The sequence below is a fragment of the Lissotriton vulgaris genome, chromosome 12 (genome assembly GCF_964263255.1).
Source record: "Lissotriton vulgaris chromosome 12, aLisVul1.2, whole genome shotgun sequence".
Lineage (NCBI taxonomy): Eukaryota > Metazoa > Chordata > Amphibia > Caudata > Salamandridae > Lissotriton > Lissotriton vulgaris.
In genome coordinates, this window is record NC_141700.1 from 611024962 (window position 1) to 611049439 (window position 24478).

The following is a 24478-nucleotide window of genomic DNA, read 5'->3' on the forward strand; positions in this document are numbered from 1 at the left end:
ACGCCACTTTACGGTCGCAGGAGTTCTTACAGTATGAATTTGTTCATCCTGCTCCTTTAGCAATGCGGCCGTTGGAGGATTTCCATTGCATCATTTACACTGATGGTTCGGCGCAGGTTCCGCATGGCTCTAAACATGCCTACGTTTCCGCATGCGCCATTGTGGTCGGTGCCATGGTGAACGATGAGTTCAAGTCCAGTGTAGTGCACACGCAGACACTTGGGGACTGCACTGCACAATTAGCAGAGCTTCGTGCTCTGATGCTTGCATTGGAGTACGCAGATCCTAGTGTGACGACGTTGATCGTAAGTGACTCTTACTACTGTGTCCAGTCTTACAATGAGAACTTGTTCTTTTGGATTCAGAATGAATTTCGTGATTCCAAAGGTAGCACAATAAAACATAAAATGATCTGGGTCCGAGTGGCGGAACTCAAAGAAAAGTTGCCACTCGTGTTTGTGATTCATACTCTTGGCCATCAGCGCGTGGGAGTCCACGCTGTCGGTAATTCGCTTGCTGATGAAGCAGAGAAGTCAGCAGTATCTAAATACTTAGTTGCAGCAGTCACAAGGTCCAAAAGTAAGATTGATGATGACATCTTGGCGGCTGTTGCTGCCACTGAGAAGGGAGGTAAATATCCGGCGGGATTCCCTTCGAAGTACACATACCATTTAAGTCCCGATAAGGTTCCTTATGTGAAAATTCCTGATGTTGGTGAACGTTTAATTCCCAACATGGATCGCAGAGCTACTTTGATTACAGCGGCGCATGAAGGTGTGGCGTCTGCGCATGCGGGCGTCTCAGCCACTGTAACTCAGCTACAACAGAGGTTCTGGTGGCGGGGACTGTACAAACAGACGCGTGATTATGTCCTTCAATGTGACATTTGCCAGCAGATTAAACCTTCAACTGCTGCGCGTCCGCCTCAGACACAGTTGTACATTTCTAATAAACCACTGGGGTGCGCTTATTTAGATCACTGCGGTCCTTTCTCTTCTGATACTGCATATAAGTACATCTTAGTAGCAGTTGATTCATGCACACGCTTTGTGTGGGTATGGCCCCATCGGAGCGCTGATTCACGGACTGTCATTAAGGATTTGCGAGTCTTTGTAGGGATTTTTGCCTGTGGTACCTTCCATTCGGACCAGGGTCCGGCTTTCGCCTCTAAGGCGTATAAGGATGCTATGGTTTCGTTGGGGGTCCAAGTCAAGTTTTCGTCTCCGTACAGACCCGAGGGAAACAGTGTAGTGGGACGAATGAACCGTGACTTAAAGCAATCTTTGACAGCTCGAGTTATAGGCACTGGCAGAAACTGGTTAGCCCACCTCAATGGCGTGCAGCGTGCGCTTAATAACCTCCCTAGAAGGTCTCTGGGTGGGCGGACCCCATACGAAATGCTCTTTGGGATCAAGATGTACGTACCTGACCTCGACGGTCTAGACTGCAAGGCCCAGGCCGCGGCCTTTGACGTAGATGAACATTGCAATGTTTTACAGAATCTACAAAAGACCAGAGACAGTCTAGCAAAGGAACATTTGCCCTCCACATCGGATGATGCGTTGCAGATCCCGGTAGTTGGCTGGCTACCCCGAGTTGGAGAACTGGTTCGAGAGAAGATCGATAACAAGAGTTTGGTCCCTCATATCGTGCACCAGTTCGAGTTCTTGGAGTGAAGGGCACGAGAACAGTCATATTACCACCACTTCCAGGTCAAAAGGAAAACAGATTTATCTCTATTGACAATGTCAAGACACACAGGATGGCCGATTCTTCATAGTATGACACCGGCTGTATCCTGTCCTTCCATGGTGAGGCATTCTGTGCTGGCTATTACTTCTGGTGCAGAACAGGAGGTGTCCCTCGAGATGCCTGCTATTTCCAGTCCTTTATTAAATACTATTCCTGTTACTAACATTGATGAGCTGAACTACACCTATCCTGCTGATTTATCAATGCCTGATTTGCAGACTCGTTTAGCCGACCAGTCCAGATTCTCATTTGACTCGGTTTCGGAACTCTCAAAGAAAACCTCAAGTATTGCAAAATATGCCACTTTGTTTAAAAAACATTTTTTAATTCCCCCTTGGACATACATTTGGATGATTCTATTTTCATTTTTCCTTTTTATGTCAATTGGTTTGGTGTTTTATTTTTTCCGCCTGATTGATGGCCACTATGTCAAAGAAAGAACAGGAATTCGGTACCTTAATGGAACATTGGCCCCTCTTTCCTCTTCACATTCAGCACACAGACTGAAGCGAGACTTGAATACAGTCAACATTACTGCTTGGCCTGTCCTTGATGGGATTGTGTGGGATGCAGTTAGATTTCAGATACATGGACCCACTGAAGTGATTAATGTTCCGAATGTGCTTAGAGTAAACATGGGGGATGTGATTAAACAAAATATACGTTCTGATGATTGAGACATTCAGGCCGTAGAAGCATTTTTCTCTGATTTGAAATACTATGCTGCCTTTGATGCTGAGGATTTATACTTAGATTCTATTAATTATGGTGATTTGTTTTGTTTCCAACATTATGGTAATCATTTTTTACATAAGACAAATTCCAGAAGGGTTGCTGTAAATTACACACAGTGGGAACATTGCCCTGCTCCCTTGGGAGGCAGCTCCAATAAATTTCTGAGAAAATACACTTATTTTACAGACTTTAATCAATCAAATCCTGAGTCATTTTATTTCAAAATGACACAAAAGTCAATGTCCAAAGTTAGACTTACCGATACAAAATTGCTGTATTCGAAGTCCTTTCTAGACATGTTAGCTGTAGATGGCTACGAGTTATGGAGAGGAACAATTGACCTTAAATCGGTTTGGGGTACCAAAGATTGGCAGGTACAAGGCACTGAGGCTTTGCTGCGTGCATGTCTCATCCCGAATCACATGTTGTTTCTAAATTCTACTATTTCCCAAACAACATGCTTTGGATTGGCTACTTCTAAAAAATTAAATACACCAATTATCCCCGAATTGGAAGAATATTCAGGATGGGGTAATTATACTGAATTGTCCATTCGGGAGTTACAAGCTCTATTGCACAATTCATCCTTTAATATATCCAGTTTGGATCCGAAGGGTTGGCTGATGTGGTATAGAAGTGCTGATTCTTGCCAACGTCGTTTTTTGGGTTTGGCTGAAGGGTTCACACAAGTCAGACCTGATCCCCGTTTTGAAACTGATTATACTGTCACTACTTACTCAGTGGGGAAACTGTGTCAGAATTGGTTACAACATTCCACGTTAGCTGCAGTTAAACTACATCTGTCTCAGTTAAATGATAATGTGGATTTAAATGATTTTATAAAAGGCCCGGCTAAGGTTAGGTCTAAACGGTGGATTTATGCGGTTTACAATGAAACTTGGAAATATTCACAAATTGAGGCTGCTAAACGCCTAAGGGCGATTGACCAAGCAAATTTGGAAAAAGTGCTTGCAGTTGTCGATAACAGTATTAACATGCTTTCTTCCCAAATTTACACGTTGAATAATATTGTCTCTTCTGTAGTTGACATTGTGAGTGATGAGGTGTCTGTATTGCACCATGGACAAAATCAATTGCGTTCTGTGATGCAGTTTGCATGGACACTACAGACTCTTAAGGCGGGTCGTGTGCCCTGGAGTTACATGAACGTGTCATCCCTATTTGCCCCATTTAATTTGACTGACAAGCAGCGCATGCTTTCCATGCGAGATGCATCATTTTCTATGTTACACATTGAAAAGTTAGAATCTTTGCCCTTTTCTGTAGCTGAGGCAGCTGCTGCTACATGGCTTATCCATGGTGTTATTACGTTACCATTTGCTTTGTACAAATTTACTAATTGTATGCGATATATTGCAATAGGGCGATATGAACCACTAGGCAGTGCTTTCCTCCATGAGGCATGGTCTTTACCATACACGTACAGATGCCTGAAGGATGGAAAGGAAGTGAATCTGAATGGTGAAGAATGCACACAGTCGCCTGACCGTTCACTTATATGCAGACACATCCAGTTGCATGGTTCTTGTAATCAGGACCGGCCTAATTTAGCCTGTGTTTTGAAAGGCACACCAGTTCCTGCAGTAGTTCCCACATTCACTTTATTGACGAACGGTAGTTATTTACTTTTGAATAACGAGGAGTGTTGTGGGTTAATGGTCAGTATCGCCTATGTGGTTACTGTATCAGAACGTGTGGTGTGTTGCAAGAACGTGTTATATCCACCCACGCATGGGAATTCAGATGTTTCCATCTGGCCGCGCATCCCAACCTTGAAAGCGGAGTTCAATGGTATGAGCAGAATAAGGGCTCTTTTGTCTCAAAAGGAAGTGGCCCTGAGCTCGGCCCGTGAAACTTATGTCCTTCACATAGCTAACACACGCACAGAGGTGCAGGCACTTTTAAATACTAACTTGCCGTTGCATTTCTGCGAATTAGTTCATCAAATCTTTAATGCCTCCTCCACGTCTGGCTTAGTTCATTTTTTTTAATTAGTTAGCAGTGGTCTCGTGACTACATTTGAAAAGATTTTTGGTGTCATCCCCGCTTTCTTCCATTCGATATTTTCGAGTTTGTTTGGAGGATTCCCTGTGTTGCTGGATTTAAGCTGCAGGCGTTTTGATATTATTCTGCTTCCTAAAACATGGATGCCCATCCTGCGCAAGAAGCCGCTCAGCCCCTTCTGACACTGTTTCGCAACCGGATGCTTGATTACTATGGCACCCTGCCGCTTGCGACCTTAAGCACGGCATTTGGATTATCGTTTCGATTTTCCTATTTCACATGTGTCCAGCCTGTGTTTCATTGCCTGAGCTGCGATTTTGACTGGGCCATTGATTTGTGTCTCTGCTTGCCGTTATCTCCTGAAGTCGATTTTAATCACCTGATGGGCCCCGTAGTTGCTCACGAGTTGGTTTGTTCTGGCGAAAGGATTATGGCCTTGGCAGCGATGCATGGACTAATGGGTCAGTGGGACATCCCCGCAGCGGCTCATGAGTTTCTGGCACATAGTGTTCTTGAGAACCCACCGAATTGTCCTCTGATGTTGCTAGAGGGTCCGGTGCTGGAGGAGCACGTATGTTCTTTCCCATTGCTTAATTGGATGGCTGAACTGTTTTCGGATGATGACAATGATTTCATGTTGGAAGCTGTGGCTACCTATTTTGCATATTCTATCCACCCATGAGTGGCTTTGGAGACTTTCACTATACTGGCACGTAAGTTTTTAGTAATTCTGAATGGTGCCTTTTCTCTTACGGACATTCGACTTTATATGTTCTAGACCTAGGATTTTATATTTGGCCTCAAGTTCAAGAATTTTATTACATTTTGTTTGGCCACTATAGGCATTCATACATATTTTTGTATTGTTATTTTTTATATACATCTACATACATTTAGCTTGGCTCAATATTGTTGAACTCTGCTTTCATGTTATGCCTTTATTATAAGTATTGGCTTGTTTTTTTTTGACCATCCTCGGATCATTGGGGGGGTGTCATATAGTTACTGCTTTTCTATATATTGCGTTAAGTTAGCATGAGTTTATTAAATGTGTAAACGACATATTTTCCTTTGGCTTCAGTTTGCACACGGCACATAATTGTTATTGTAGATTTCAACCTAGACGAAAGATGTGATTTATTTGAGAATAATATGTTATTGCTCTGATATCAGTTGTGCTCGGTACACTTGGTACACTGTCTGCACACTGAGAACTGAACCCTCTAAGAATAACCTAACACAAGGTTGCTGGGAGGCCTGATCCTCGCACCACATTAGACATAACACAAATAAAGTTGCTGCCAACATTGGGCTCTAAGCGGGTTTAAGATAGAGTTACTGAGAATGCAAAAACACACTTGATGGTGCTTCGCATGCAGAGAGCTGGTAGCTGATGATGTGATCTTCTCCTACTGACATTTAGAGGTATGGGCCCGCCCTGCTAAAACCCAAATGAGACCTTCTTAGATATAATATAGTACGCTAAATAGGGTGCGCAAAAATATAGGTGATACAGATTTCTATTGATTTTTGCATTATAATATGCTATCACCGTTCGCTTACTATGGATTAGTGACTATGCTGATAACTCTGATTTTTATAATATGTATTCTGGTATTATATAAGATACTGCGTTTGAGAACCTTGCATTGAAAAATAAATATTTCAAACTTGCACGTGTCTTCTTTTACTCCCCGTTCTGGTTTGAAATGATAATAGAGCGAAAGAGTGTTCATGTGTTCCACGATACCTGAGGTAACCTAAGTTCATGTTCTGGTTTGTCTAAGTCATTGGGAGTTTGTAATGACCAATGAGACACTGTAGCTAGTTCGGTAAGGGGACTTTGAATACTGAGGTGGGTTTTGGGTCACCCTAATTCACCGAGGTTCTAGGTCTCTGTGCACAGTTCTGTGGGAGAACGGAAACCCTGCTACAATAGCCTTTGTCACACAAGAAAATGTGCTGGGTGTCAGTGTAGGAGACAATTTTGGCACCCGCTTACTCCACTAAGGATGCTAAGGGAGAGAGGAAGATATTAAAAAGGGTTGGGCTAAGAATAGAGCCTTGGGGGACGCTAACATTGATAGCAGGGACTGGAGAGGAGAAGGGTGGGGTCCAGATGTCCTGAGATCTATTTTCCAAATAGGAAGAGATTCACTTAAAGCCGGTCCCACCAAGGCCAATGTTCTTAAGTCTATTTAAGAGCCTCTCATGTTGGCTCGTATCAAAGGCCGCTGACAGACAAGTAATATCAGAACGGCATTACCTCCCACATCCAGTTTACCCCTGATAAACTTAGTAACTTCCAACAACGCAGACTCAGTGCTGAATTTGGCCCTGAATCAGGACTGGGATTCATGGAGAAGTTTCCCATCTTCAATATGTTCTTGCAGAACCTTGTTTACAAATTTCTCCAAGACCTTTGAAAGGGCCGGAAGCAGGGAGACCGGTCTATAATTGGCCGGATCTGTTGGATCTGCATTAGACTTCTTTAACAAGAGCAGAATCTTAGCATGCTTCCATGATTTAGGCATTATGCCAGTGGTAAGGGAAGTATTAAAAAGCTGATAAGAAATTGGATTGATTGTAGAAGCAATCTGAGACAAAATATTAGCTGGACAGGGGTCAGAGGGAGAAGCCAGACTTAATACTTTGGAGACGAGAAAAAGATTATTCTAGCTGAAGCTCAGGGAAAGTGATAAGAAGTGGAGGATCAGAGTTGTGGGAACAGAAGACTGTTCCCCTCCGCTGGCAACAAGTCGTGTTTTTGGAGAACTTTTTCTCGCAGAGGTACTGATGGAGGTGGGGATTTGAATCTGAGCAAATAGCCAGTCTGCACAATATTCAGCACCCACTTGTCCTTTGTTATTTTCTTCTACTCTTCCAGATGAGATATAATACTTCCCCCACCGGAGTGGTCAACGGACATGGAGGAAGCCATAGCTCATTGCTTTGCCGTTGCTTCGTTGTAGAAGATGACTGTCTTGCAGCTCCTCTTCCTCTACCAGGCCTTCTCTGGTGGTAGTGAGACCTGGGTTGATTTTGATGCTGAGTGAACCAGTGAAGGGTTTGAACCCGCTGCTGGAAGAAGGGCTGATGTAGGGATGGAACTTCAGTCGAAATTCCTTTTGCTTTTCCAATCCAATGGCTTTTAGAGTGTCCAACTCTGTTTTCATTTTGGACATCTCATCGTACGCATGAGATCCAGATAGAGAGGAGCCATCGAAAGGGAGATTCACAATTCTCCGCTTTGCATCAGGTTTCAGCCCCGTGACACGCGGCCAGGCTGAGCGTCTAGAGCAGATGCCATGGGAGTAGCTATTTCTACAAAGTAGCTATGGGCAGCCAGAGCTGATGCGTCTGCCGCTGCACTAATAACTTAGTTTGCCATCAAGCCACCTTCTTGCAGGATTTCTTGAAAATCTTGCTGATCTTCTTTCGGCAGTTTATTTTTGAATCGTGACAAGGAATCCCAGAGTGATCTGTCATACCTCCCCAGGAGAGCAGAAGCACTAGCCACCTTCATCACTGATGCCGAAGTGTTACACATTATTTTGCCCAGAGAGTTCCTGTTTTTACTATCCTTCTCTGGGGGAACTGAGGAGGAAATTGTCGCTGAATGTGCCTTTCTGGCTGCTGCCACTATGACTGAGTCTGGAGGGGGATCCGATCGAAGAAAAAGCGGATCCTTGTCTGGGGTCTTGTACTTCTTGGAAATACGTGGGGACCTGAACCCATTGTAGCCGGAGTCAGAAAAGTCTGCAGCGCTGGTTCTAACAGACCTGGGACTAAAGAGAGCAAAGGTCTCGCCACAGATCTTTGATGCAGGGTTTAAAAAATGACAGATGTAGAGACTGTCTGTGCCAACATTTTAATGTTCAGTTTGCTGACACCCCGGCATAGAACCTCATTAAAAGTCCCTATCTCATCAATTGGGGACACTCTGGATGGAGGTGTAGCAGACCGAGTTGGAGATCAGTCTCTAATGGAAGACCTTGAGGACATGGACCATGATGGTGACCTTTCTCTCCTTCTTTTTGGTGTGGAAGAAGGATGGGATTCGGATCGCCCCCATGTTCTGGATCGTGAGCGTCGAGCTGACAGAGACTTAGCCCATTTCGGGGACCTGCGTGGAGAAGCCCTCGCGGATGCACTAGGAGGCGGTCCACCAGAGACTCTGGAGGGAGAGAATGTTCTGGAGAACTGCGAGCCCGGACTTGTGTGTGGAACCTTCCAGAGTTGTATGCTCTCTAGCCATCATGGGGAAAGATTGACAGGAGGAGTCTTCTCTCCCGTAACCGGAGATCCCTCCAGTATAATCTTTATGACGTTAATGCCAGGCGATGAAGACCATTCCCTCGTCGTCAAACGTATGGTTCTCGACGTCGGCCTCGGCCTGTCTGGTACTTCTCCTGGAGTGACCGCAGGGTTTTTCTCCCTCGACATCGTACGATGTCTCACCAACGACACGGAATATGCCGCCTTCGACATCGACTGCTACTGCGGAGAGACACTTGAGGACTCTTGTCTGTGTGAGGATGTCCTCGAAGTCGGTCTCTTCGACGTCAACTGTCCACGGGACTGTGATGGAATCTTCGACGTCGACTGTCTACGGACTTTCTGCAGTGTCTTCGACGTCGACGGCGATCGTCGTCACCGCGGTGGAGTCCTTGACGCTGACCGCCTGTAGGCTTGTGACGGTGTCTTCGCCGTCAAACCTCTGAACACCAACCTTCGTGAAGGCGGCGGAGATCTAGACGCCGACCGGTGTCTCAACGTCGACGGATGTTTCAACATCATCTTAGGTCTCTCTGGACCAACATACTTCGAGCCCGAAGTAGTATGCCTCAACGTCGGCTTACTTTACGGCGACAGAGGTTCTCAGCGTTTCAACGGCAATCTATCCCTTGACTTTTGTTGCATGCCTCACTTGCTTTTCTGACGTCTATCTCAACGCCAACGGCAAACAATCAAGAATCTGCTTCCTTTTTGACACTGGGGAAGCGGATGAACACTGTTTTCTGTGTTTTTCTTGAGAGTAGGGCTCTTTGAAGGCAGGATTGCTCTCAAGATCACTTTAGAATGTCCTTTTCCTTTCTCCAGCAAGGCATAAAGTCTAATCTCTCTGTCACGCACAGTTCTTCTTGAGAATTGCTGGCAGTAATAGCATTTCTCTGGGTTGTGTGAAGATGGCAAACACACTTGCACACAGAGTGAATGTCTGATTTTGCAATTTTCTTCCCACAGGAAGGACATTTGTTGAATAAAGCTGGCATTTCTGCCAGAGAATAGTTCTTAACTTTGTCAGAAAATAACTAAAAACGGTTATCAGCAGTCAAAAATGTTGAATAAAGATTAAATATACCAATTTATGACTAGAAATAATCAAAAAGTGGCGAGCTTAAGCTCCAGGATCCTCACAGAAGGAGCCGAAAATAGAACTGACCTAACTGTCACCTGAAGTGCATGATGGGAGCAGGGGTCCCCTGGAGGTCTTAAAGGCCCGGTGTTCACGTTCTTGAAGCTTTAAAGGCATGGTGCCAGTTTTTCTTATTACCGGTTTCTTTCTCTGAAAATAAAGGGTTGTCTTGGAACACTACTGGAGTGTATGTTCTCTATTACAGTATTTATATGTAATTTTGGCATATTAGCTTATTAGAACTATAATAGGCTGCATGCTTATGTATGTATACATGTATATATGTATGTTTTGGAGTTCTCTGTACTTGTTTGTCTAAACATATATATGTATTTTTATATATGCTCCGGGGTCCTGCAAGTAGCGGCGATTTTACAGTGCTAATGACTATTGATGAGTATGCCCTGGAAGAGAACTAAAGATGACAACCCTCCTAGGTTCACACATTATGGAGCAACATCTGCATCAATAATCAACTGTGTAGTCCTCTCCCTGCCACTTCTGAAACAGAGGATGTTCAAAATCAAAACCTTGGTGGAAAGTGATCATTTTTGCCAACACCTAAATCCAGTTAAACACCAGCAGGGGCCAGTGGGAATTGGAAGTTTACAATCAACTTAGTTAAAGAGTTTAAACTGGACACACAATTCCCTCCCAAAGCTGGCCTTAAAGGCAAAAGTAATACTGGAGTCCAGTATAACGTTACATGTTTATCCAATAAATGTATGGTTCACGTTTTCAACAAATATGCTAAAACAAGACCATGTATCTAGACACAAAAGAAGGCAAACAACATGGAAACCAGTGGGTCTACTGTCAAAAACTCTAATCCAAAAATAGAACTGAGGAACAAACTTAAGAAAGTTGGAAAATTAAGCACAACAGCACACACATGGGGGAAAATAAAAACCCTGAAAAAACTACTCTAGGAAGGACAAAAATTAAAATCCAAAGAATTCTGGGCAAGGTTACTATTCAATAAAAAAAATAAGAACACTAGAGCCTTTTGGGCAACCAGCAATGGTATTGGAAGGGATGTTAGAATTATAAACAGTTCAAGCATTCAGGGAAAAGTCTGGGTAGCCTACCTGATTGAGAGCTTTGACGATCAAAAATGTTTGTCAATGCCAGACAAAAACACCAATGCAGGGGGCAAGCGATTCAGACATATTGACAACTGGGACATCGTCCATATCAGTGGAGCCATGCTGCACTTCAGCAAAAGTGGAACAAGTAATCATGACAGGTTGACAAGGAAGCAAGGAATTCTGTCCATATCCTTGGTCAAATTATGAATTTATATTGTGTTGATACAATATACAAGAAATCAACATTCTCAATAGCCTACGCTACGGGTTTATCACGACCTGTCGATGCCGGAGGAACTTTCGTGGGCGTCTTCGTTGATTCTGTTTAAATAAGATTTGGAGAGGATTTCTTTTGACTCCAGTGGAAAATACGAGATTTTTAAACACCCCTTCCTTCCCAATACTAGGGAATTGAAGGAGATTCATGTAACTTCTTTAGTCAAGATTTGGAGAGAATTTTCGAATTCAGTGGAGAATACGGGATTTACAAATACATCATCCTTCCCAATACTAAGGAATTGAAGGAGTTTGATGTTACTCTTTGAATTAAGATAATAAAGTCTCAATATACGGTACTCATTGTGAAGACTCATTGCGAAGATGATGGTAACGCGTCAGTTTGTATGTAACTTTGAAATCTGAGGAGATTAGGAAGGAGCCCTTTTGATCGACCTTGTCTCTGTTATACACAAGAGCTAATCTCTAAGAATAAGCCCTGATGATGTCTCATTAGGGACTAAACGCGTAGGCTGTTGAGACTGTTGATTTCTTGTATATGTAAATGTAAATGTAAATGTAAATGTGTGGGACTTGTAAAGCGCACTGTTGCCCGGGAGCGTCCGGGCGCTGTAGACCGCTGGGGAACCCGTCCTGGCTTTCCCTGTGAGATGGTCCCTTCTGGGTATCTCCAAGGTGAAACCAGGCATCCCCGGCATCTGTGGGGGGCCGTTGTAGAGATGAGGCAAGCTTAATGCCCAGAGTTGCCGAGTGTGATCCCTGGTTAGAGTAGGCACCGAGGCGAGAATTATCGAGTCCGTTGACCCTGGTCCACAACCCTGCCGCGTCGGGAATTGAACCCTGGTCCCGGGCCGTTCTCTGCTTCCGGGTCTGCCGCCTCTAACCAGTGGGCCACACCACTACACCAATATAAATTCATAATTGGACCAAGGATATGGACAGAATTCCTTGCTAACGAAATAATAAAACGTTTGTGTTAGAAACAAAACGAGTGTTACTGAATCATTGAATACGGACTTTGAAAGTGGATAATTGATCATTGACTCATCCAAATTTGAGCGCTCCTTTTATTAGAATTTCTTAAGGTATTGATTCCTACCTGTTATGCGCTAGCCAAAAGGCTGGAAGGCCCCTTTAAACCATTATTCACCATTATTACTGCAAAAATACTGCCATCAGTGACTTCTGCAAGTGTGTTATGCACGGGAAAGATGCCTCTACTCTGGATAACTTACAAACACCTACAAGCAGATTTTTGGGCTCCCTCAGAGTGTGTGGAGCTCACCCGGTGTTTCCGCAGAGACAAGACAAACAAACAGATGCCGGATCCCAACTTCCCTCACCCACCAAATCATCCCAACACAGTCAAAGCCAAAGAGGTGAAGGTGGGGAAAGAGGGGAAAACAAAACAAGGAAAGGGAGAAGGAGTCAAACACGATCCATGATATTCCTACGGGGTTGACTGCAGATACATCCTATGTGAAAGTAACATACAGTAAGTATATGCATACATACAGAGGTAAGTTGTATGAATAATAATGTGACATATTAGAAATTATATACCTGATGAACATCCCTCTTTTAATTCATTTTCAGGTGTAGATGTGTAGGAATTAATTTAGAACTGCTGTTTCCCTAAGCTTAAAAAGCACTAAGCATTAACATTAGGGTGACAGAACCTGGCATTCAATTTATGAAAAACATGAACAGCACTAACCTTAACAAAGGCCACCATTTACATCCACAAAACCCCAAAAATACATCTATCCTGATACTACTAGAAAAAATACATATTTTCCAAGACAGGATAAAATTAAGAGAAACGCTGTACAGGACATCAGATAAGTAAATTAAATATATAGAAATACTATTCTTCAATCCTACCATGAGAATTTGTTTATTGTGGCAAATACTGAAAGTTCTTCCGTTGATCTTTGTAATCCCACTCTTGTGTGGTTTAGCGACACAATGTCGTCCACATATGACAGATGCATAGGGGTCAATGCTCCTAGTCAGGGAGAGAATTTGTTTATCGTGGTAAATACTAAAAGTTCTTCCATTGACCTTTGTAATCCCACTCTTGTGTGGCTTAGAGACATGATGTCGTCCGCATATGACAAATGTGTCAGGGTCAATGGTCCTAGTCTAGGAGGATGGGAATTTTCTTGTTCAAGTCGCGGCGATAAATCGGCCATGAATAAATTAAAAAGGCGTGCAGCCAGGACACAGCCTTGTTTGGGGACTATGGGCCCGATGTAGGTGGCTAAATACCGGTCGTAACGGTGGAATTCGGTAAATGTCACTGTTACCGACCGGTATTTGGCCATTCCCAATGTAGGTAAGGAATCGGTAAATAAGGAATCGGTAAATACCGATTCCTTAATACAGATTCCTTATTGCTCTTGCATTAAAGGAATCGGTAATACCGATTCCTTAAATGCAATGTGGGAGGCACATAAAAGAGTGCTTTTGGGCCTTAAGAAATCGGGAATTAATTACCGAATTCCTTTAAAAAAGAACTTTCTTGCTTTTTTAGAAGTGCCATGTGGCACACATCCATGCCCTTAGGGCATGGATGTGTGCCACATGTGCACACATGCACATTTCTGGGGTGCAACATGGTGTCCTTTGGACACCCTGGCACACTTGAAATACCACCCGGTATTACCGATTCGGTAATAATGATTGTCTTCACATTCATTCCTATGGGCCTCCAAGCCCATAGGAATAAATGGGTAGGTATTCCTTATTACCGAATCTCAATTACTGATTCGGTAATAAGGTATATTAAGGATTTGGTATTTTTTACCGAATCTTTACCTACATAGGTAATACCGATTTCTTAATACCGAATCTGTAAAATTCCGTATTAAGAAATCAGTATTTCACAATTACCTACATCGGGCCCTATATTTTTTAATATGCGCCTGGACAACCACGACCCATCCGCCAACCTGATTTGAATTCAGGTGTGGGTGTACATTTTTTCTATTGCTCGCAAAAATTTATCTCAAAGGCCCCACCGCCTTAGCTTTCCTCACAGAAGCGATCTTTCAACTCGATCGAAAGTGGCTTTAAGGTCTATGAAATATAGGAACACATTTTCTTTAGACGCTTGCATTTATCAGCAATTGATGTTACTGCTAAAGTGTTGATAGTGGTTCCATAGCCTTTCCTGAAACTTTGCCTGGTTGAAGGGAATCAGGTTGTTAGAGTCAGACAACTCCACCAGATTCACCAGAATTAGTGAGGCGAGGATTTTAAATAAATCTTCTCCTTTTTCTCCATACAGGTCTGGGGAAGTGAAAGGAGTTCTGAGAGCACTGATCTGAATAATCTGAAATATGCAAAGAACAGCCGATGAGGAAAACGCCAGGACCAGCTGACTCCCCGGAAAGGAGAATGCGACCCGGAAGAGAAGACACCTCTCGTTGCAGCAAGAAGGCGCCAGAGACGTCTCAACGACCAAGCAGCTACCAACAAGTGAAAACAGGTAAGTTCGGCAGAAACAGGAGTGCGGTAAGGCTCGGCAGGAATCTGTGATGGAATGCGAAGCACGCTCCATTCACAGACCACCCCCTTTATCGGCACTAGGCACCATCCTGCCAGCTGACTTTCATCCGGGGCGCTCATGACAGAGTGCCTGTGCTGCGCAAGTACGTCTGGATTTCGGTCTAATGAAACAAAACAAAGCAAGAAGATATGTCACCATCAAAACATGTGCAAAAACAACAATTGATGGACCTGGCTGATGAGAGCTATTAGCCCGAAACTGGTCCCAGGATGCTTGTTTCCGGTTCAGGGAAGACCTGGCTTGGCAGTTCAGGCTGGACTGTTCCCATGAGGCACAGGGTCAAGACAGATTTGCATATAGCTGGGTCTGAACTGAGGTGGCAAAGTGAGCTAAAGAACGATGGTGGATTCAACCCAGATTTGTGACTGGGGGTGAGAGTCTGAAAAATTTCAGCGCTCCGTCCATCATCTCCTTGTGTTTGCTTTGTTCGCCTTAAGTTGGCAGGGTATGCCCAGACGTGGGTCCCTTGCTCACTTTGCCACTGGATTCACGCTAGCCTGGCTGATGAGGGCTGTTAGCATGTAAATGGTCCCAAGATACTTGTTTTTGGTTCAGGGAAGACCTGGCTTGGCAGTTCGGGCTGGACTGTTCCCATTAGGCACAGGGTCAAGACTGATTTGCATATAGCTGGGTCTAAACTGAGGTGGCAAAGTGAGCTAAAGAACAATGGTGGATTCAACCCAGATCTGTGACTGGGGTGAGTGTCTGAAAGGTGTCAGCGCTCCGTCCATCATCTCCTTGTGTTTCCTTCCTTTCACCATCAAAACATGGCATAAAATACGGACGAATCAAAGTAGTCCATTAGTCAGTGCGTTATAGCAGTCCCTGCACAACGTACACATTCAATATATAGCTAGTACCCGTGGTCATCATTGAAAGAAACAAATACTACTAATCTATGGGCCTTCAATTTACCACACCCCACATTCTGCCGCACTATCAATAAAGTAGCTCAGTTGAATTCTCTTATTGAAGAAAAGTACAAACTTACTTTTTGGTCACATGCCTGGATGGTAGTTCAATCCTGCAATAATGTAAAACCAGCAGAATATCTCAGATAGACATATCCAGCATATCTAAAAAGAAAGCTGATGGCACTTCGATTAGGTGTCTTGCCATCCTTGGCCGACCAACCTGCATGGTAATACAGAGGTCTAAAATCATGTAGACTTTGTGGTGTCCTAAAGGAAGACATAATCCACCTCATCTGTGTATGTTTGGCCTTAGAGCAACCCTGTACTTTACTACTGAAATCTATATTTAATGAACGGGGATTCGAACATGCCGGATGGCAATAATTAATAGCCTCGATCCCACGGATGCCAATATTAATTGTAAACTGCTGAAATTCTTCACATTGCATGAGAAACTAATTAACTGCGCTTGATTTCCCTGAATATAATACAGCCAGTGGGAAGCTTAGGCTATTCAGCTGTAGAAACATGATCGTCAACATTTTAAATCAGTGCTAAAACCTTGGTAACAGCTTTAGACAACCAACTGGGGAATACGGCGTCCATTCAGAATTATGCATGTATATTGGCACTTCACTTTCATAAATAACATAATAAAATATTCCCATACTTAAGACAGCCCAGGAAGTATGATATCACTATGATATATACCCTGAAAATATTACTAGTGACAGTGGGGCTCCCTGGATGTCTTAGTGGCATACATAACGTTAGATAGTGAGTCACTTAAATACTCTTTAGCGATTTTCGCACTGATATTCAGATGCAGTACTCTGCATCATTTAAGTGAGAACCAAGCAAAGATTTTATATAAAAAGCATGCATAATGGCATTTTATTCATTCTAATTAAGATCGATGTTAAAAAATCTAGCACCTTATAACTCATTTTAAACAGTAATAATTGTCTCGTCAGTTGAGTTCTATATGTATGTGGCATTATTGTGATGGTTTTTTATTAACTTATATAAAACATTTCTTCTTCTTCAAAGACTCAACTTTAAGATTGAAAAACTGATCAGAAGGTCCTGATAATATTTCCTAACAATTTGTTCAAAACTTTAAGAGGATGAATGTTCATATATCATAGGCTTAAACAAGAATATTATAAGGCCTTAAACTCCTAAAAACTCTTATCTGATGTTGGTGGAGCTGTATAATGTGTTGGTAAAACTGTGTATTGATTTAATTTTGTTATTGACAGGTCAGACACACAGGCCCGTGGTTTGCCGAATGAAGCAGCAGTTGTACGTAAGTGAGCAGCATGCAAAACGCTCACATCATTTTAGAGTGGTGCATTCATCATTTTCATCTAAAAACTATGCTGTTCATGCAGATTGGGGTGGGTCCTCACCTGGTGAAATGCTGCGGGTTCTAACCTTGGAAACCTTTATACATTCTAGATTGCCAGCTCTAGCTTGCTTGTCCTTTATCAGTTACAGTATAGTGTTTATTCTCGGGTCCTTACAATGGTGGGACATCTTGAAATGACTTTTCACAAACTTAAGGTTTTTTGAAACCACAAACATACCTCTTGTTGAGCTGTCTTGTGCTTCTCCCTCAAGATAGTCAGTTCCATCTCTAGTCGCTGTTTGTCGGAATCTGCTTCAGAAAAATTACTTGTGCACCTTGTCAGTTCCTCTTTGACACCTTCAAGTTCAAGCTTCAGCTTTTCCACCTGCTCCTCCCTCTGGGTAAGCTGAACAGAGAAGAAAACTTTCAGCAGAGAAAACTAACGATCCTTCTGTGCTAAAAGCCACTTGCGAGAGCTTTTTTTTGCAAAAACCATCTCATAAGAGCATCACTGAACGAGACCAATGGATACATTTTCTGTCCTAAGCCCTACTCTTAAGCACATTCTGTGCTATAAACGACATATAAGAGCATTCCTATCTAAGCTAATGGCTAATATGTCTGTGCTACACCTTGGTCATGAGACATTTCTATATTACACTTTACTTTTTCAGCGTTACTCCATATTCATAAGATCTTTCTGTCCAAAACCCTACTTTTATCAGCACTGCTTAACCAAATTAGTGATTGGTTTCTGGGCCAGGCCTGAATTGTAAAAGCTTTCTGTACCTGACCAAATTTGTGAGAGCGTTCTGGGATAGAGCCAAAACACATGATTTTAGGTGCTTAAGTGTTTTAACAAGAAAACAAGTTACTTACCTGTAACTTTGGTTCCCAGTATTGGTAACTTTCATAGATTCCCATGCTTTGTATCATTACCCCGTCGTCGGAATGGGAGCCTCAGTAAATAGAAAATAACATAGCAGTAGGTACAAAAGAGAAACCTATGCCTAGGCCTCATCTCATTTTGTAGCCTATCCTCCTCTTTTTGTAAAAGAGACCAAAAAAGTTGCAACAACCAATCAGAATAGCCTCACCTCATAGAACCCTCCTGAGAGAGCCTCAGATTTTCGTAGCCGTTGTGTAACAGGAACTACATCTGTAAAAGGCTGAGCTTTTCCCAGGGGAGGAGGGTGGGCGCATGGGAATCTATGAAAGTTACCAATACTGGGGAACCAAAGTTACAGGTAAGTAACTTGTTTTCTTGCCCCAGTATTGGAAATTTGATAGATTACCATGCTTTGTATCAGAGTTGCTAGCAATAAGCAATAACAGCACATTTTGTTACATGAGTATCAATACATCCTATCACACTTGTTATCATAGGAAACAGACATAACCTGCTACCATAGAAAGGAATACAGTATGTGATACAAAATGTGCAATATAGGAAGGAGGGATTTAGGAAAAGCTCACCTCTCATTGAAAAAGATTTCTCAGGACTGCCTGTCCAACTGCAGCTTTGCTTCCCATTGAAGAGTCCAAGCAGTAATGCTTTGTGAACATAAGGGTACTGCTCCACGTAGCTGCTCTACAAATGTCTCTGATCGGGACTCCTGCGAAAAGGGCCACAGATGATGAGACTGATCTCGTCGAATGAGCCCGAACACGTCTTTCCTGGGGTTTGCCCGCTTCTTGGTGACAAAAGTGAATTGCATTGGAAATCCAACGAGAGATGCCTTGTTTTGAAAGCGAAAACCCTTCCGCAGAGCACTGTAGGAAATGAAGAGTTGGGATTATTTCCTGAAGCTTTTTGTGTGTTCCAGATAACATTTCAAACATCTCTGGACATCCAAGGAATGAAACGACCTTTCGCTGGAGAAGTTGGTCTAGGGAAAAAAGATTTTAGAACCACCGGCTCATTCAAATGGAAATCCGTCGGGACCTTTGGAATGCACTTTGGATTTGTTCTAAGGATTAGAATGTCTTTCTTGAACTGCATAAAAGGTTCCACAATAGTGAGTGCTTGGAGCTCACCTATCCTCCTAGCCGATGTTAAGGCTAAAAGAAGAGCCAGCTCCCATGAAAGAAATTTAAGATCCGCTCTGTGAATCGGCTCAAATGGGGTTCTCATGAGATGAGCCAGAACTGAGTTAAGTTGCCAGACTGGAGGCGGAGGTCAGACCGGAGGAAACACCCTGAAAAGGCCCTTCAGGAATTGTTTGATCATTCTCGCAGACCAAAGAGAAGGACCGGTGGATGTCTGTCTAAATCTAGAGATAGCAGCCAAGTGCACTTTGATCGAAGAATGAGCCAGATCCGACTTAGCTAAAGAAAGAATGTAAGGCAAAATCTGGTGAGGAGCCGAAGTATACGGATGGAGATTCTGCCGTTGACACCATAGACAGAAACGTTTCCATTTTGCATGGTAAGTCTTATTTGTACTTGGAGCACGGGCTTGAGATAGTATCTCCTTACATTCTGTAGAGAGGTTTAAATTCTGGAATTCTCTGTACTGAGGAGCCATGCTGTCAACTGGAGTGAGCTCGGATTCAGATGCAGCACCTGACCCTGAGACATTGTCAATAGAGACGGAATGGGCGGTAGGTGTATCGGCTGTTCTTGAGAGAGTAGGAGGAGTTCCATGAACCAGAACTGCCGGGGCCACGCTGGTGCAATCAAAATCATTCTGCAAGGTTCTGCTTTGAGTTTCCTGATCAGCCTCGGAAGTAGGGGTATTGGAAGAAAGGCGTAAACAAATGCGCCGGACCAGGCTTGATGGTGATCCCTGTTTGCGTAGTATCTGCATTTTTTGTTTTCTGGGGTCGCAAACAGGTCTATGTTTGGAGTGCCCCAACTTGAGAAGATCTGATCGAGAGTGTCCTGATCCAGTTCCCACTCGTGACTGATTGATTTCAGACGACTGAGTGCATCCACCGTTGAATTCAGTGTACCTGAAAGATGTTCCACCGTGATAGAAATCCTGTGAAGACTTGCCCAGTTCCATATTACTTGGGCCTCCGTTGAAAGAACTCAGGATCTTGTCCCGCCCTGTTTGTTTATATAGTGCATGGCCGTCGTATTGTCCGTACGAACCAGCACCAATCCATTCTGTATTCTTGGAAGCAAGGCTTGTAATTCTAAAGGAATGTCTCTGAGTTCCAGCAGATTGATATGGGACTTGCGCTGCTCGGGCATCCAATGACTGCTCACTTTTTAATCCTGCAACACTGCTCCCCAGCCTTCTAGCAAAGCTTCCGTGGTGAGAACCATGGGACATGGGGAGATCCTGAAAGTGAGACCTTTTGAAATATTTTTCTTTATTGTCCACCAGCTGCTTGCCTCTTTCATTTCTGGAGTAACAGTTATCTTGTCTTCGAAAGAACCATCCGCCTGGCACCACTGACTGTCTGGCTGTTCTTGCAGAGGACGCATTTGAAGCCTGCAGTAGGGAACTAATGGTATGCAAGATGAGCTTGATCCTAGAAGTGATTTGTAAAGACGGAGCGACATAGTTTTCTTCCTTTGTAAGAGACGAGCTGAGAGAATGAGTCTCTTTTGTCTTTCTTCCAAAGGGAAAGCTTTGCATTGATTCGTATCCAGAATGGATCCCAGAAATCTGGCCATCCTGGACGTGTGAAGGACTGATTTAGATTTGTTGAGTTGAAGACCCAACCGGTTGAACAGTTGAATACAGCAGTCGACCGCCCTGGATGCCGCTTGAAAGGATGGAGCCTTTATCAACCAATTGTCCAGGTAGGAAAAAATGTCCAGAGATTGTTTCCTGAGAAACGCCGCCACTGGGGTCAAAACCTTCGTGAATATCCGTGGTGCGGACCTGAGACCAAACGGAAGCACCTTGAATTGAAAATGCCTCTTGGCTACTGTAAAGCGTAGATATCGCCTGTGAGCTGGGTGGATCGGCACATGGAAGTATGCATCCTCTAAATCCAGAGTTGCCATGTAGTCCCCTGGATTGAGAAGATGTAGAATGTCTTGAAGAGAAACCATTCTGAATGACAACTTTAAGAGATAGGTGTTGGTTAGATCTAATATTGGACGCCACTTTTCTTCCGTCTTCCGAATCAGGAAAAATCTGGAATAAAAACCCTCTCCTCTTTGAGAGTGAGGTACCAGTTCTATTGCCCCCTTGATGACTAGTTGATGGCCTTTGAGACGGAGAAGTTTTGATTCGGTGGTGCTAGGAGCTCTTGAAGGGGGCAATTGTTGAAATTCCAACGTGTGGCCTAATCGAATGATATTCAAGACCCGGTCTGATGTAATGAGCATCCGGCTGTGTAGACAATGTGAAATTCTGCCCCCTACTGATGTTACCGGAGGGGGAGGAAAGGTAGACAGAGCCAGGAGGTCGCTATTGTCTTTTAGATGAATCCTTTCCATGCCGACCTTGATGGTTGCCGAGAGAAAGATGCCGATTGGCCCTGCCTCTGTGAATATTGCGGCATGTAGGTTTGTGAAGATTAGGAATATGAGGAATATCATTGTTGGTATCCTCCTCTATAGCCGGAAAAACTCTTGCCTTTTGCTCCACGGAATGGTACCTTACGGTATTGAAGAGTGCCTAAGGACTTGGCTGTTTCAGTGTCCTTTTTGATATCTTGTAAGGCATCATCTATATGCTTTCCAAAAAGCATATCGCCATCAAAAGGCAAATCCAAAATGTTATTCTGCACCTCAGGGCGAAACCAGGTAGACCGAAGCCAGCCCTGTCTTCTGAGAACAGCCGAACCTGCCAAGGCACGAAAAGCAGTTGTGGCTATGTCCATGGCGCAGTCAATTGTCTCCGAGGAAGAGCGTTCTCCTTCCTCTAAAATGTTTCTCGCCTCAGCTTTAGGCATGTCTGGTGACTGATCCACCAACGAAGACATATCGCACCACATTTGGCGATCATATCGCCCTAAAATTGCAAGCGCGTTGGAGGCACGAACCAGTAAACTTGACATTGAGGAGAACCTTTTGCCCACGTTGTCAAGACGTCTACCCTCTTTATCAGGTGGAGAAGCCAGAGGGGCCCATGGGGTCTTTGACTTTCTTTGCGCCGCCTGGGAGATCCCAGAGTCCGGCCTAGGTTGGCCAACCAGGCACACAGGACTTACTTCAGGGGCCTTGTACTTCTTCTCCAGCCGCGGTAGGAACGGAAAAACAAACTCTTTCCATGAGGTTATGAAAACCTCCAATGTCAGCTGGTGGTGAGTCTACTAGATCCGGTGAAGGAGACAGTGTATCTGGAATAATATATTCATCCCACTCTCTATAAAGATCTTGAACCTCCGTTACATCTTTTCCATCATCAAAGGAATGGTCATTATTGTCAACACAAACCTGTCTTGAAGGGACACCATGTCTCTCCTCCACAGGTATCTGTTCCCTTGGTTGAACCTCCACAGCCAGAGGAGGTGGTAGTGGTGGAGGTAGAGGTGTCTGAATGGATTCAGAGACTTGGGAAGGAAATCTTCTCCTGTAATCCGTCAACATCATCTGCAGGTCACTTATTAAGGATGAAGGCATAGAAACCATACCCTGCTGCAATAGATTCTGCATTCTCTCCCAAGAAGGAGGCCGCTGTTCTTCCTCATAGTAGCCGTCAGAGTCAGAATCCTGGTATTTTACCTGGAGCTGAGATGGGCTATAAGCGTCCCCATATGGACCATCATCCTCATCTGAATAGTCCTCCTCTAAAAGTAAAGTTGGAGGCAAAGGCGTTACTCTGCGCGAGGATGTCATTTCAGGTGCGATTTGGCGTCTTCTTATGGAAATGTTGACTTTTTGTACCGTCGGATGGATCATCAACGACATCGCTGAAGACTGAGTCGTCGTCGACGAGAGCACCGTCGACGGAGAGAGAACCATCGTCGACGGAGGTGATATCGTCGACGAGCTTGTCAGTACCAATCAGGGCGCACACACCTCCGGGTTGGAGACAGGCTCTTTTCAGAGCGGGACGCAGCCACGGGCCTCTCGAGGGACTCAGCAAAAGGGCAATTGGAGGTCCTGGTCCCGGCAGCGTTCACTGTCCAGGAGTGCATCCGAGAGGGGAAAGGGGGCCCCTGACAGTCGAGTCGACAGAACCTGATGGCGGTGTTTGCTACCAATTGGGAGTACTATCGAATGCAAGCTTGTATATTCTGCTCTGTATTAGTGTAAATATGTCTCTCTCTATTCCGGCAGGTTGGTCCAATTGTGTGGTTAGGTGGCTCCGTGGGAGCAGATTCCATGGCACACGAGATTGGAGGAGCGCTAGGGAGCGGGGTGGGGGGAAGGTCTGGGCGGGTGGCTCCCCGAGGAGCGGGTGGGTTGAGGGTGACTGAGGGGTTGGGGAGAGTTGATGGGGATTCATTGGGGTAGACGGCCTCCGGCTTCCCGTTGGGGGTCGGGTGTCTGCTATGCCGCGACAGATACTTCAACGTTTCTGAGGTATGGGGGGGGTTGTTGGAGTTTGAAATTGGGGATCGTTGGTGGGGGGAGGGTTTGCATGGTCTCATGGAAGTCAGGAATGTTGATTTGTGTGCGCAGACAGGGCCTAATGACTGGGCGTTCACCTTCGATGTTCCCTAATGGCTGATTTTGAGCATAGAACACAGGGGTCCAGGAGCACTCTAAGGGTCCTCAGTTGGAATGTACAAGGTGTCCTGGATAAGATCAAGAGGGGGGCAGTACTACGGCAGGCTAAGAGGGCAGGCGCAGATGTGCTACTACTCCAAGAAACACACCTAATGGGCACAAAATTACTATGCCTACAGCGGTATGGGTATCACCAGGTGTTTCACGCAGACTTTACGAGAGGCTCTAGGGGAGTGGCTATCCTCATCCATTGCAGGATCCCTTATGTCCACGCAGCGCAATGGGCTGATGTACAGGGCCGCTATATCATTATCAACGGTACCCTAGGTGAGGAACCGCTGGTGTTAGGGAGTGTTTATGCCTCGCCCCCTCTGCAATGGTCGCTGGTTGAAAAACTGTTTGGGGTGTGGGCAGACATCCCCGATGCCCTACAAATCGTAGGAGGTGATTGGAACGATGTTATGGACAGCTATATAGATAGGTTTCGCACGGGGAACGATGGGGTTGTAGGTCCCTCTACTAAACTTCTGGACATGGCACGGGGTCTCAATTGGGTGGTGACCTGGCGGCACCTACACGGTGCTATGAGGGGGTACACCTACGTCTCTGCGGTCCATAAATCCTTTTCTAGGCTGGATTACCTATTTGTCCCAGGTGCAGCGATACATAGGGTGGAGGCAGCAGAAATCCTGCACCGAGGGCTCTCGGACCACTCCCCTATTACAGTGGATGTTGGTTTTGACAAGGAGAGGCGGCCATTCAGGTGGCGCCTTTCCATGTGGCACCTGCAGCAGCCAGATT

General features: G+C 44.4%; 1 protein-coding gene across 1 annotated transcript in view; it reads right to left on the minus strand.

Moving 5' to 3' along the window:
• PMFBP1 (polyamine modulated factor 1 binding protein 1) overlaps positions 1–24478 on the minus strand; it is a 1903249-nt gene that overhangs the window by 1042721 nt on the left and 836050 nt on the right. The window contains exon 21 of the mRNA XM_086945556.1: positions 17334–17501. Coding sequence (XP_086801682.1) covers positions 17334–17501 — 168 coding nt within the window. The remainder of the gene's footprint in view (positions 1–17333; positions 17502–24478) is intronic.